Source organism: Ambystoma mexicanum, chromosome 3p (genome assembly GCF_040938575.1).
Source record: "Ambystoma mexicanum isolate Mex_15411 chromosome 3p, UKY_AmexF1_1, whole genome shotgun sequence".
Taxonomy (NCBI): domain Eukaryota; kingdom Metazoa; phylum Chordata; class Amphibia; order Caudata; family Ambystomatidae; genus Ambystoma; species Ambystoma mexicanum.
Genome location: NC_090925.1, coordinates 1085822293 through 1085836712, shown reverse-complemented (window position 1 = coordinate 1085836712; position 14420 = coordinate 1085822293). Strand labels below are relative to the sequence as shown.

Genomic DNA, 14420 nt, shown 5'->3' with positions numbered 1-14420 from the left:
ATTTTGGAACATTAGTGAGTTTTCATTTTGATCAGCTTGGATTTACACAGTACCCCGTTTGGGTCTGGAGGCATGTAACCCCACCCCGGATGTCTTCTTCAGCAACATAACCCAGGGCTTTTGTTTCACCTGGCTCCTTCTGGACCTGTTGTGGTTGAAACATGCCCCAAACATTGTTATTTTGGAACATTTGACCAATGGGGCAGCAGAAATATCCTCCATCTTTCACGTTTAATCAATTTGTGTTTGTTGCAGAGTTGATGTGGTCCTTCCATTGGTATCATTTGAACTGGGGGGTTAGGGGGAGTGAGGAGGTGGGCCGTGGTATTTTCATTGTGATGCCCTCACCACCACCAGAAAAAAAAGTTGATAACTAGAACTAGGCCATCCGTGTTGTCGTGGTGCCTGCATGTCGTGCCCATGGCTGCAATTTTGGAATTGGAATTTTGGAATTGCAGCTCAACTTTGGAAATGCATGCCCACAGCCTTAAGATCCGCTCCCACACATCACACTTTCAGAAAAGAGGCCATGGCTTTTATCACTGGACTGCTAAGAAACATGGCCTTCTAGTTTGGTGTAGCAACATCTCTGACTGCTACAAATGTACATTACCTGGTATTTTTTGTCAATTGCACTTGGATCTCTACCCTATTTGGATTGTCCACATTGTATATACCTGCTCTTTGTGTAAAATCTTAAGTAACCTTGTAAAATGCAATGCGCTCAGATACCCTTGGGTTAGGTGCGCTATATAAGTAAAATAAACAAACAAACAATTACTAGAATCTGCCTCATCAGCAGGTGAAGGCAAGCGTCCCCAGCCAGCACGATCCTCCCCACAATGAGAGACAATGAAGGACTCTCCCAAATCGGGAATAAGGCCAAGACAGAGTGCGGGTGAGCTTAAATGGGAGTTTATCAATGAGAATATGGCATGCAAAGAACTCTGCAAACTCCGAGAGCGCTCTGTCTGACAATAGCAAAGACAGGCGTATATATTTACAAAAAACGTCATAAGAACCTACACACTATAGGGGGCGCAAGTTCAATGGGATTGGGTGGCGACGACTAACTATAGGTGCTGCTGCGATGTGGTTGGCCGTGGCTGGAGAACGTCACTGGTCAGCCTCGTGGGTTGGGCTGGGCCTGGCAGGTTGGCAGAGTTCATCCGGGCGGTGTTGTTGTGCCATCGCGGCCAGTGTTAGAGATGAATGTCTTTTCCTGACTTATTTGCCCTAGGCCATGCACACCGCAGTCATTCAGTCATTTCAATATTATCTTCTTTAGTAAATCTTCCAATAGGTTATTCTACAGGTTAATGCAACACAGGAGGAATGTACCTTGTGAGGGGTCTGGCGGTAATACGTCAGGACATGGTTACCAGAGTCCTGTTGACCGGGGCCATAGGTCGAGGTGCTAAGCTTCAGGGCCTGGGACGGGCGGTACAGGTCTTTCTGTCTTGTTAGAAGTTGTTATGGATGTGCCGCTGTGTGTTGTCAAAGTGTTGGGTGTCCTGATTGCACAGGGCCATAGGTCTAAGATGATCCGGTGGGTTATGGGGTTTACGAGGGGGCGCCTTTGGAAGTGGGTGTTCAGGCAGAGGTTTACTGCTGTGCTGTAAATAATGCAGGTGGCGGGCCGTGGCCTTGGATGCTGCAGAGGGGGCTACAAATCTTTGAAGCGGCTCCAGTCTGGTTGGGGGAGGTGGAGTAGCGCAGCGCAGGCCTCTGCTCTCATGTCTTGGCAGCCTTCGCAGGGTGGGAGGGGGAATGGCCTTGCATGCATTTCACAAAGGTATCTCCCTCGTGTGTCGCCGATTTTAGGTAAAAACATCACAAACATTTGAACACTCTATAATACTTATTCAAATCATTTTGAAACATGCATTTAAACTTTGCTGGATGTGTCTCGATTATACCCAGTCTGAGCACCTTATTCATACACTATGTTTTAACAACTACAGTATTTAGTTATATGCACATACATTTGCAGTAAGCAAGGTAGTATTGGGGTTGGTGGAGTACATAGAAAGTAACTCGCCACTGTACGTGGCGGAGGTGGCACGTGAGGGGCTTAGACATACACGTGTGACGAGTGCATTCTCGCACACTCTTCACATGTGCCCGCGGTATGGTTACATTCGTTTTCTTGTATACCCTAGCAGCATCAGTTCAGTTGTGGCGCGGGACCGCGGGGCGTGGGGCTTTCGATGATACTTATGAAGAATAATCCCTCGGAAATGCTTTTATCATTTGCACACCACTGCAGGGGTGCGGGTTCTTCACGGCTGGTGTCATGTACGATAATTACACAATTTCACAGGTTTCTTTAGTAAGAGTGGTTGTATGGAGAGGATACATGTGTTAAAAGTGGTTTCGTACATTCATATTTGGGTACCTGTCTGCTTTCAGCATATGACCATTCTACAGATCTTCCCATCGCCCAGGCCTTGCTGACCGGGTCATTGTGGGAGCAGTGATACACTGCGGAAGGTGAACTGTTACAATGTTAATGTATTATGCTAGATCATGCCCGTCTTGTTCGTGGGAATGGGCTTGCAGCGGATCTACCATGGTGCTGCGGAGACAAGGAGGACTGAAACTTTCTGAAGGTGGGGGCCGCGCTACAGTGCGCTGAGCTCACACCATTTTTAGTAGACAAAATGGTTTCTGAGGCCTAGCTAAATTTAATACGTGCGGGCAATGTCTTCAGCAGGTGAGCCATCCACCACCTGGGCCCTGGTGGTAAGGAGGGGACGCCCGATGAGCCATGGCCCTCACCTGGGGTGGAGATGCAGGCCATGGGGGGGGGTCCTTTGGACCAACCCTCCCCTAGACAGGCTACACTGTGCAAAATGCCGCAGCATATGGCCACGACAAAGCAGACCCTCTCCAGTCAGTACATGAACTCGCTGGCAGACATGTGTAGACACCGGAAGCGTTTCTTCAGGAGCCCACTCAGTGGGACTGCAGTGCAGGTGCAGGCATCAGTGCAGCTGTTCTGCCTGGGGTTCGCTGGACCTGCACCGGAGCCACGAGCCAAGGGCAAAAGGGGTATCCAGCAACTCCTGGTGGATAGAGGGGAGGTTTATGGTCGCCATTCGTGTACTTCAGAGTGGGTACTGCATGGAAACTCGTTTTGAAGCAATGGTCATGAAACCTGCATTTCATTGGCTGTAGCCCTTCTCCTCTTCTGTGCTCGCAGGACAGGGGAGACTCATGGATGTGTCAGGTAGTGGGGGCACGGCTCGTGTGTGAAGCCCACTGGAACATGTATGGTGGTCGTTTTGCTTATGGCGACAGATCCTATGTGCCACACAAGATTCCAGGTATTTGCAAGTGCTTGTGTGTCATAATGTCCACATGCATGGATGTGAGATCGCCCCATGACATGCCTGAATGGGATAGCCTGTCCTATGCTTGCCTTGCGTTCTGTGACCTGCAGTACTGGCTTTCTGATGGGTGAAGACTATTACAAGCCCCAGAATCTAAGGAATGGGGCCTCGACGTGATGCCTACTCACTCGTGGCATGGGGCTGTATGAGAGCTCTGGCACAAGGAGTACATATTTCACAGGTTACAGAATATAGACGCAGCATACATTAGCATACATATATGTACATAAGATACATTAATTACAATTATCTTGTAGACATGTTCTAGTAAAGATTAGGTTCATTGGGCAAATGCGGTCACAGGTCGCGGGAGTGCAACCACCGTTTGACATTGGTCTTAAAGGAGTGGAAGGGAGATGTAGCTTTTAAGGAATCAGGGATAAAGTTCCATAGTTTGGCCGCCATGACTGGAAAGCTAGCGCCTCCAGTTTTTTGGAGTTTGAAATTAGGGATTCTGCGCCTTTCTGATGGGTCGTTCTGAGGTATATTTAGTGAATCTATTGTCAAGGTAAAGTGGGGCCTTGTTATTGAGACATTTGTGGGTAAGATTAAGTGCTTTAAACTTAATTCGATCGTTAATGGAAAGCCAGTTGGTGGACTGTCTCTCGTGAGAGATAATTGTTGAACCAAGTCCTTTGTGCAGACCTCATGCCCCGGGTGAACGCTCAACAGCTCAAGGGTAGACCAGAGTCTGAGCTCCCCGCCCCCTGGCCATTGTACTACGCTGCACTTCCACTGCTGGTCCAAGTATCAATGAAACATTTAGAGGCTTTAACGTTGCAAGCTATGAGAACCTGAGCTACTGCCTACTGTCGGGCAATGCAATGCTCGCCACGAAAGTCCCCATGCAGAGCTTCAAGGGTTCGAGCCCCAGACTTCAAAGCAATAGAAAGCAATAGAAATGTTAGTTATAACAGGAGCCCCAGCAGAATTCCAAACTGGAATGGGAGCAATGAGGCACCGATACAATGCACTGATGCCATCATATTGTAGTGAGACAGCGAGGACCAAGGTAAAGCTAAGATCATAAAAACTGCGTAGGGACTACAAGTGGCAATCAATCAATGGCTTTCCATGCAGCTTACTGCTTGCCGCCTATCGCCTGTCACTCATGCTACTCATTCAATATATCACTGATTTCCTCTCACAACAGGTCTCCCAACTGCAGCGGCAACTCCTCACTACCACCGTGCCGCCAACAGAGCAACCCAACGGCCCAGCAATAGTTTCGACGCCCTTTGCACCCGCAACAAAAAGAGCAGCAAAAAAGCCTTTCAAGGCTAAGGTTCAAGGTTGTGTGCCTACTTGTTTTCTTCACATCATTGGTGGCCAGTTAGAACTATGGTACCGTGGATGAAGTAAATTGAGCATTCTTGGTAAACTGGTCTGGTAGTTTAATAGTTTGGGTTGTCCGTCGTAACAGCAAATTCTTGGACCCTTGGGTCCTTGAGTCCCAGCTGCTTTCCACCTCCTGCTCACCAGTGCTCCTGCTTGCTACTCTCTGCTTGTTGCGAGTGCTACTACTACAAGCCTAGCGCGTTGCTGGAAAAGTGAGACTATTGGATGTGTGGTTTATTTGCTGTCCTCGCCCCTTATTTGCTAGTTTCTTCCGTGTGTGGTTTGTTCTAGGAGTTAGTCTGGCTAGTTTGGCCCTCCTGTGTGAGTCACCGCATTTACTCATACACATAGCACCTGCTATAAGCAAGTGGTATTTTTGTGAGTAAAAGTTGGTGCTCAAACTAGTGTAATATGGCCTTAATGATAACAATAGACCTACAACAATGGCAACCCTGTAGTTTAAAAAAACGAATTTAGAATGACTGTATAATAGCTAACTTCCGTTCATATTTTACACAGGGGTTCACAACCTTTGGCTCACCAGATGTTTTGTACTACAACTCACATCAGCACTAGCCAACATAGTCAATGGTGAAGGACCTTGGGTGTCGTAGCCCAAAACATCTGGACAGCTGCCGGGTGCAGAGTCCTGTAGAGCATCTATCTCTCTATCTATAGATTTCTTATACTGCGCCACTAACACAAAGGCCTCAGGGCGCCCACAGGACAGAACAACAAAAAACGGAAAGAAAAGATGCAACAGTCAGGTAGCATAGCAAGGGGTCTCTCCAGATGTTTTGGACTTCAACACCCATCAACCCTAGTCATAATAGTCAATGGTGAAGGATCATAGGAGTTGTAGTCCAAAAACATCAGGAGAGCCGCAGGTTGCAGATCACTGAGGATTCTTTTTTCCATAGCCAAGTATTCCTAGGTTGTTTCTCACATATGGACGAATGGACTCATAAAACACTCACAGTGAAAGGCAATATTGCAGTTAACTTGGATGTGCTCGATAATCATTCAACATCTAGGGTGACCAGACGTCGCGGTTTTCATCGGGACCCGATTTGGAAATCCCGAAATCGGGCCCGGCACGACTCTTCTAGCGCGAATGGGGCGTGAATGCTTTTCACACACCCATTTCCTCCCCCTTCCCTTCCCCGGACGCTCTCGTCCAATGAGAGGAGTGTGCCTTTGAGCAGCCCCCGCCCCCACAACAGTTTTACTTAATGGTTTTGTTTTAAAATAAAATTGTAGGAAGAAGTTGAAACGGTCAGTGCACTGCACTGAGCATTCCCTTAAATAGCAGGGACAGGGTGTTGCATAGGGGTTTGTCGGGAGGTGGGGCAGGCCAGTAGGGAACATAGTCACACTACTTCTTTTCGTACTCTTTGATCACTGCTCAATGTTTGTGTCTGCTATTCCTGGTCGCACTTTTATTGTTATTATTTTAGTTGGCTTTGACCACCGCACCCCTGCTTTAGAAGGCGAACCCCCTACACATTCTCTCCCGTCCAATCAATAAAGGCATCCGAGCTACATAAAATACTTTTTTATTTCATCATAAAAGCAAATTCTTTCAATGAAGTTCTCTATAGCTGTACGTTGGCCATCTTAATTAAGCTGTTGGGTCCTTGACGAAAGGTGTGGATTCCGCCTGGTAGACCCGAGTCGCGGTTCTTTGGGGCAGCTCCCGAGCCATTTGGCACACAGCACACGACCAGCAGCAGAAAACGACTGTCCAGTCCTCACACAGTGTACCCTGAGGAGAAAAACAAGGCCATGTGACACGTCCATCGTGCTAACTTTCTATATGCGTAGGCTTCTGTTTATCATATCTTCTAAGAAGGCTCTGAAATTAAGCAGCTGAGCAATTAATAAAAGGGGATCATTACATACACTCTGCCTGGAATGGAAAATCCCCCTCACCAATGTGACAGGGGGTTTAGATTCTGTTAAAGACAGGAGGCCAGTATTATGCATTACAATCTTTACTCTGAAACCACAGCAGCAAAGAAAAAACTTTTACAAACAAAAAAGTTTCAATAACAGAACTAAATAGAGTTCAATGTCAATGCAAGAGGGACTCCCCAATCCATCATGGAGGACAGGTCATGCCCTGCAGGGGACCAATGAGCAGGGACCCTCCTCTATATATGTCCTTTACTCTAAACCCAACTCCTCTTTCTGCAGTTGTCTTGCACCAGACGCCCATTGTAACGATTCAACTGCGTAGCGCGGAGAAAGGAGCCATCGTAACTGGAGGGATCTCAACCTCTCCGCATCCTGAAGCTATGACGAAGCTCTTCTGGATAGGACCTCTCACCCGAAAGCTGAAACACTATGAAACAGAACTGGGTGGGTGGAATAAGAAACAGAAAACTAAGGGAGGGTGGGTGTGATAATACTCACCTCCTGTCTTTAATAGAATCTAAACCCCTGTCACGTTAGTGAGGGGGATTTTCCATTCTATGGCATGAATGGAGGCTTCATATTATGCAAATTCAAAGCCCTTGCATCCCAATAACCCCAATATGATCAATACACTTGTGATAAAATAAAATTATTCCAATTATTATTCCCTTGACCAATCATCTGCTTTGATAACCCCCCCCCCACCACCCAAGGAGAACGTCCTAAACACTATAGCATCTTCAACTGAAGAACCAAAGGAGTAATTAACTCCCTCTTTCCGCATAACCTACTTAATCCATTTGGTCCAAGGGGCAAGTGACCCCGCAATAGTGTTCCCACAGTAATAGCAGCTGAGAGGTATTAGGAGTATAATTCCAACTTAAGCATCTTAAAACACTTAATAACTCATACATTAAAAAATGTCCTGGAAACCTGGATAATAGATGGAGGAAACCCTACGCTTACCCCTTCTGGCAATAAAGAAAGTGATCTCCCCCACCCCCCAGGAGAAAACATTCAACTATCCATATCTAAAGGACTGGTACCGGAAGCACGCCTTAACAGGAAAGAAAAAACCACATGGATAACTTTGAAAAACAGTTGTAGCACAAACAATCCTTCCTTGGAAAGACAAAGATGCGCTAATCCAATACGATGTAAACGTTGCCTATAAGAAAAAACCTAGCTAAGGTGGAACCCCAATGCCAATGGACTTGAAGGTCCTGCACACCAAGTACTGCCAAACCACTGTTTTCACCCTTAGCGACACCATGTCTCGCTGAGATAATAGCAGTTAAATGCAATCATCGACATGTAATGTTACCCTTTGTAAACAGCTCCACCAGAAACTACCTATCTCTACTATAAGGGAGAAACGGAAGTGAAAAATTGAGTCACATACCTACCCACCGAGCAGTTGCAAGCTAAAAGAAAACAGACTTATTAAAGGCTGTCCCGAAGTCCTTGATGACAGATATAGTACTGTGAAAAACCTCGGAAGCCCCAGGAAGAGATGAAAAATATTCTAATGAATAAGAGAGAGGACCCCTTGAAGGATCCATTCATAAGAGAAAACTGTTAGGGCAGAGATAGGCCACGGGTGGAGAGGGACGATACTAGAAAATATGCACTGTAAAATCCTATAGGGCTGGGAACCACCCCCGAGAAGACCAACACTAGCTTTGTCGTCTGCTTGCGCAGCCGAACTCAAAACTCTTGCTTTCATGGCAAAGGAGGAAAATACACACCAAAAGGAACTGAGCAATCCCGGAGGAAACAGTCTGCAGACAGTGCACTAGGATCAACATTCTCACAAGGGAAAAAGAGACCACTCAATAGGAATTCCAAAAGTACAAGATCGTGGCAAAGAGAGAGTCCTGACTAACATTATGTTGCTCCTGTCTTGGAGATATCTGGCATTGATCTTAGAGAAAGGCTCTTGACTGCAACCGAGTTCGCTAACAACTCCAAAAGGCTGACCTAAATGCGAGAAAGACAGATTCTCGCGAAGATGTTTGGAACAATGACACGGAAGGAACTGGCCTTCTGCCCATCCAGGTTAGCTAACTGAGGGAGAACCTGCCTTTCAAGCTTTAAAGGGGAGAAGACGGATACTTCCTTACTAAGTAGGATCTATCATCCTGAAGGATGAAGATGCAGAGCTTTAATCTCGTGCACTTATAACAAAGAAACAAACCCCATGATCGTATCGTAGAAGGGACACCTCTAACTGTATCAAAGAAAAAATATTATCCAGAACCCCTTGGAACTGAGGTGAGTTATCACCAGCTTTATTAACTTGGTAAAGCACCAGGGGGCTGATGGGAAAGGCCAAACCGAAAGGGAGGGACATTGATAAGCGCAAGCCCATCAGTGAAACTGAAGAGGAAACTCCTGATGAGGAGGAAAAACAGGAACCACCCAGCACTCATCCTTGAGGTCTAACATGATCATACCATCCGCCAGGAGACAGGAACCAATGAGCATAATAAACTCTTCCATTTTAAAGATGCCACAAATAGATGTTAAAAGTTGCAAGATAATTATTGGGCGTACCCCATACCCCCACCCCAATTAGTGGGAGCAGAGTTATCTCATTCACAATTGAGAAACCGTGATGGATGCTGGTACCACTGCCCCTCCCAAAAATGAGGTCACTGACCCCCATACTAACAAATTCTGCTTGCCTTAGTGACCACTGGGGAAGGAGGCAAGGGAAAAACTGACAGAGGAAGTACGCAAATTGGATCCTCATTAACCTACAGCAACCCCCATGGGTTTGAGGTGAATACCTTCTAAGAAAAAACCTGGTGAACACCTGAGGCATTACAGAAGATACCCTAGGTCTAGCAGGACCTCTGTCGGCACAGCAAAAAAATGTGCTCAAGCCCCTCGAGCAGAGGAGTAACTGTGCGCATCTCTTGATGCGCCTTTTCCCGGATAGGTAGAGACTTAGGAAAAAACACCCAAAGGAGCGGGCTCTAGTCTCCTGAGGGGAAAAGATCTTAATAAAAGCCACCTGTCCAATAACAATTTGGGATGAAGTCACACGGGAAAGGGCTTACGTCATCCTATGGCCATAAAGGTGTTTATCGATGCCGAGGAGGCAAATCGCTCTTATAATCCAGCCCCTCATGATCCGCACATTTTCAAGTGCTAGTATTTTAATCCAAACCTGGATGCACTGTATTGTTTTACCTCCCAGAGGAATGCATTGCCCTTGAGCCATCCTTCCTCACATGAGGGGTATTTACGCCACTCTGTAAGGACGGAGGCGTTGGCATTGCCAAGCAGGCAAACAGATCTCAATCAAGTACCACAGTACTTGCACATCAAATAGGGAAAATAGAGGTTACTTCCCTCTTTAGCCAGTTGAGCAAACTGGGTTATATGACCTAAACCCACAGCTACCACTCTTCCTTCGTAGGGTCCTTCCCTTTTTCCCCTAGAGAAAAGAAGGATACCAAGGACTGTCCGATCAATGTCGAGAGGGTTAGCTCACCAAACAAGAGGATGGCACTGCCTCCCAGGACCGTCCCTTTGATGAGGGAAAGAAGGCTAAGTTCTTTAGCGCCTTTATGAAGGCAAGTAGGGTCCTCAAAATTATCTGTCGCAGAAACAAGGACTATGAGCAGTAGCGGAGATATAATAAGCAAACAGGCTATGAGGAACAGACCGGAACTGTGGGTACTCATCTTAACCGTCATACCTGACCCCTTCTAGGGGAGGAGAAAAGCCTAAGGGGAGTAGACGGACTGAGTTTGTCCTGAACATACCAAATGGAAAAAAGGGGGTAACTAACAAGACATTTTTCATAATGGGACATGAAATATGAGGCCAGCGCAGGATTGCGGTCTGAATGATGGCTGGATAGAAAGGCCAAAGTCCCCTATAGGTCTGTTAACGACCTCCTCCACCAACCCCTGTCTTTTCTTTGAAGGATAAAAAATGAGAAAAATAAATACAAAGTAATTTTTTACAACAGGAAAGCGTTAATGCTTCACACACAGCTTAACTGTTGCTATAACAGAAGAATACGCTGAGAAAGCGCACCTCAAGCTGCTCACTCTAGCAGGGTGTGGAAACCAGCAGCACACTAGGGAAAACCTTGCATTGAAACTCAGGCGAAACCTGAAGCCGAGCAGGCTTCGGCACTCATAATACCTGTGCCGAAAATTCCGGCTCAATATACCTGTATTGCCAAAATAGTGAAAGAGACACTTTGTATTTTTTATAATTTATTTCTAAAATGTATTTCTAAAATGTATGAGGGAGATGGATAATACATGGCGGTCCCCTCACCTGCGCAGCCCCTAAGCAAAGCTGTTGCCAGGGCGCGCGTGGGGATTAAAGTTGGTGGCCCATATGTGGAAAACATGCACTTTTCCCATAAGGCTTCCTTGAAAGGGAAAAACTCTCTTGTACCTCATTCGGTATAATTTTAATAATTTAGCATTTCTATAGCGCTACGAACCCGCAGGTATCAGAGCGCTGCTCATCACTACCCACGGACCTGGGGCAGCGCATAAGTAGAGAAGCTCCCACCTCTAGCTCCCCCACCCCGCGTCAGGATTAAAGCAAAGCTTTCAACGCCCGCGCGCAAGCTGTCTGGGGAGGGAGGGGCCGGTCGGCTGTTAACCGACAAATGTGCCATAATTACTAGACTTCCCGCCGCGCATCGGGCCTGAAGCAAAAGCTTCTAAAAGGGCAGCGCGCGACATAGGGAAGCACAAACAAAAGCCTGTACGCGTGAGGTCTGGAGCCAAGGCTTCGAAAGACCCGCGCTCCACAGCTTTCAACTTATTTATAAAAATAAACACACAGCCCAGCGCTGCTAGGCGCACCAAACCCATGCGTGACGGGTCTGAAGCTAAAGATTCAGACAGGCCCGCGCGCGTTGGGTAAACCGAAAAGAAAAAGAAAAAAGGTTTCATTAGAAGCGAAATGCTCGCTTCATAAACGGAAAGAACCACGCTACAAATACAAGAATAAACTTAAAATAAGGAAACATATTTCCCAAGGTGAAAGCAATAAAGCATTACTATAAAGTAAACACTGCCCTCTACAGCATATAATATATGATACACAATTCATATGCCAACTACTGACTAGCATGCAAGGCACAACTAAAAGGAGTGACTTAGCTGTGGTGTCAGCAGCAAAAAAAGAGGAGTTGGATTTAGAGTAAATGACATATATAGAGGAGGGTCCCTGCTCATAGGGCCCCTGCAGGGCATGACCTGTCCTCCATGATGGATTGGGGAATCCCCCTTGCATTGACATTGAACTCTATTTAGTTCTGTTATTGAAACTTTTTTGTTTGTAAAAGTTTTTTTCTTTGCTGCTGTGGTGTCAGAGTAAAGATTGTAATGCATAATATGAAGCCTACTGTCATGCCATAGAATACAAGGTCAACTGGTCCTTAGACAACACGCAAACGGGTTGTGCCCCTCTCTCCTTACGAACCATTTGTAAATATGAAACAAAATGTAAATAGCACAGGTCATTTTAACAGTTTTAAACAATGGGAAATTGAATTGTAGTATTCCTTTTTTAACTGAAACATATTGGGGCCAGGTCACAAAGCATTTCTGCTTTGTAGGATCAGGCAAAGTTAACCTGATTCCCACACAAGAAAATAGCCTATGTGTGACCACCCGCACAGAAAATGTGCTTGCAGAGATAGCGCTGAGCGTAAAGCAACAATGGGTTGAGCTTTCTGTGCCAGCTTCTCTGCCGTCTGCCACCACTTTCTGGCTTCAGTATAATGCTCACCCTCTTCTGGGTTGATCTTGTCAGCCACATCCTGCCACCAAGCATGACTTGCAGCAAAACAGAGAGAGATGACGAGCCATATAGTCCAGTTACATTATTGTGGTGGTCTTCCATGAATTCCACACAAAGGGTCTCATTACAACTGGTGCAATTTGGCCATCTTCCAAAGATTGTCTACCAAGCGGAAAAACCCTGCTAGGGTGGACAATACCCCAGGCATGTTTCAACCTTCCCCCTGGTTAATCAACCTTACCTAGGGCGTTTTATTTTGCAAAGTCAACTCTCAACCAATATCCGGATTACTTTGAATCTGGGTATGACTCGCCTGATAAATCAATTTGTCCTCGAGGACACAATTCATCTGTATACTGACGCAACCAATGACGTCTTGTCTGCGTTTCTTGGCTTCTGCTTCGTTTCGGGACCCTCGCCTCCTTGTTCTCTAGCCAGATACGTGGATCAGGGATCAGATGTGTGCAGATCTGCAAAGGAATCTCTCATCACTTCTACAGGGTGCCCCGAACACCTCTTGATCCCGGCTCGATCGTCCCATCCTCGTCGTTCTCCGCATTTACTCAATTACAACGTACACGATGGAACAAGTGGGGGAGGGTCCCTATTCGGGCGCCATCTTGAAAGGGGCCCCTAGGGGTCCCTCACGTCTATGGAAACAAGGCAAGTCACCACACACGATAGATACGCCAGACACGAGGTTGTATTCCCAAAGCTGGGGTTTATTGCAAAGCAAATAGTCTCAGTTGGCCAACTCGGTCTCACGCCCCGCAGCGTGTATCTCTAGACCTCGAGGGACGCAAGAGCGCGAATTACGTACATCAGTTACATATATACAAAATGCATATCATACAATCAGCTGTGACATGTTTAACACCCCCCTTTATTGGGTTTCTTTGAACTCAGTTTGATGATGGACACTTTCAATGAATATGGCACCTTCAAATATCTATTCTAGTAACAATATGCAACCTTGCAAGTGCGGAGACATCTTTTCTTTGTTGAACAGAACACAGTGCTTCTGTTCTTGTAAGCGAGCTACATACGGGGGAAGAGTTCCATTCCAGACCTTGCTATCTATGAGGTGCTATTCATGTCCTGGGAGCCGACCCGTTCTACAGGGCTTGGAAAAGGGGGGGCCGCAAGAAGAGCTTAATTCAAGCCTTTAGCTGCTTTATTCTAACATATTCTACCATATAACGAGACTGGCTGGCAGCTGTGAAATGATTTAATGCCCTGCAGCTCTTCTTCAAGGCTACATTCGGGAGGGAACCGAGCATTCCTCCCCAGCGCTGCCTACGTTGTGTTTCAACAAACTCTTATTAGCCCGCGGCCCTGCGGCCTTGTCCTTTCACGTTCAGACAACAATGTTAACAGTCGAGCAGTGTAAGCAGAAAATGTGCTGCGAAGCAATGTGAAAAGAAAGCAATGAGCAATTGTTAGAAAACAAAATGGCGATCCTTGTTACATCAAAATGGCCGTTCATTGGTAAGACTCGGAAACCTGTATTTCTATCGTTTCGTACATGAGACGGTTGGCCTTCGGCCACCAAAATACGTTTGCCGTCAATCATGAGAAGTATCCATTTTTCTAGAGTGACAGTGGGGGAATGCGCGGCAGCACCCTATTGTTATTAAATGCGCCCACAGCAGTGGGGTGCATTTAAAAACAAAAGGGTGCTGATGCAAAAGCATCAGCACGCTATTAAGATGATTACCTCCCTGCTCCGACGCATGAGTGAGATGCTTTTCATTAGACTAGACAACAGCTAGTCCATTTTTCTTTTCCATGGCAGCCATGATAAAGATATATTTTTTAAGTAAACAATGAAAATGACCGCAATGGAATGGAGCGAAGATACTACAGGTAGTCCATTCTCCCTTTTCATATCGTCCGGCCGCAGGTCAGGAGCAATCAGCGATGCACACGGCGCAGGGGAACGGTTACCAGGTACATCTTTGTGGGGCTGGTAATGACCCGGTG

At 46.4% G+C, this 14420-nt stretch overlaps 1 protein-coding gene across 1 annotated transcript in view; it reads right to left on the bottom strand.

Annotated features, from left to right (window-relative positions):
- Positions 1-6274: 6274 nt before the first annotated feature.
- PLAC8L1 (PLAC8 like 1) overlaps positions 6275-14420 on the bottom strand; it is a 173155-nt gene continuing 165009 nt past the window's right edge. Inside the window, exon 4 of the mRNA XM_069650000.1 lies at positions 6275-6498. Coding sequence (XP_069506101.1) covers positions 6355-6498 — 144 coding nt within the window. The 3' untranslated portion in view covers positions 6275-6354. The remainder of the gene's footprint in view (positions 6499-14420) is intronic.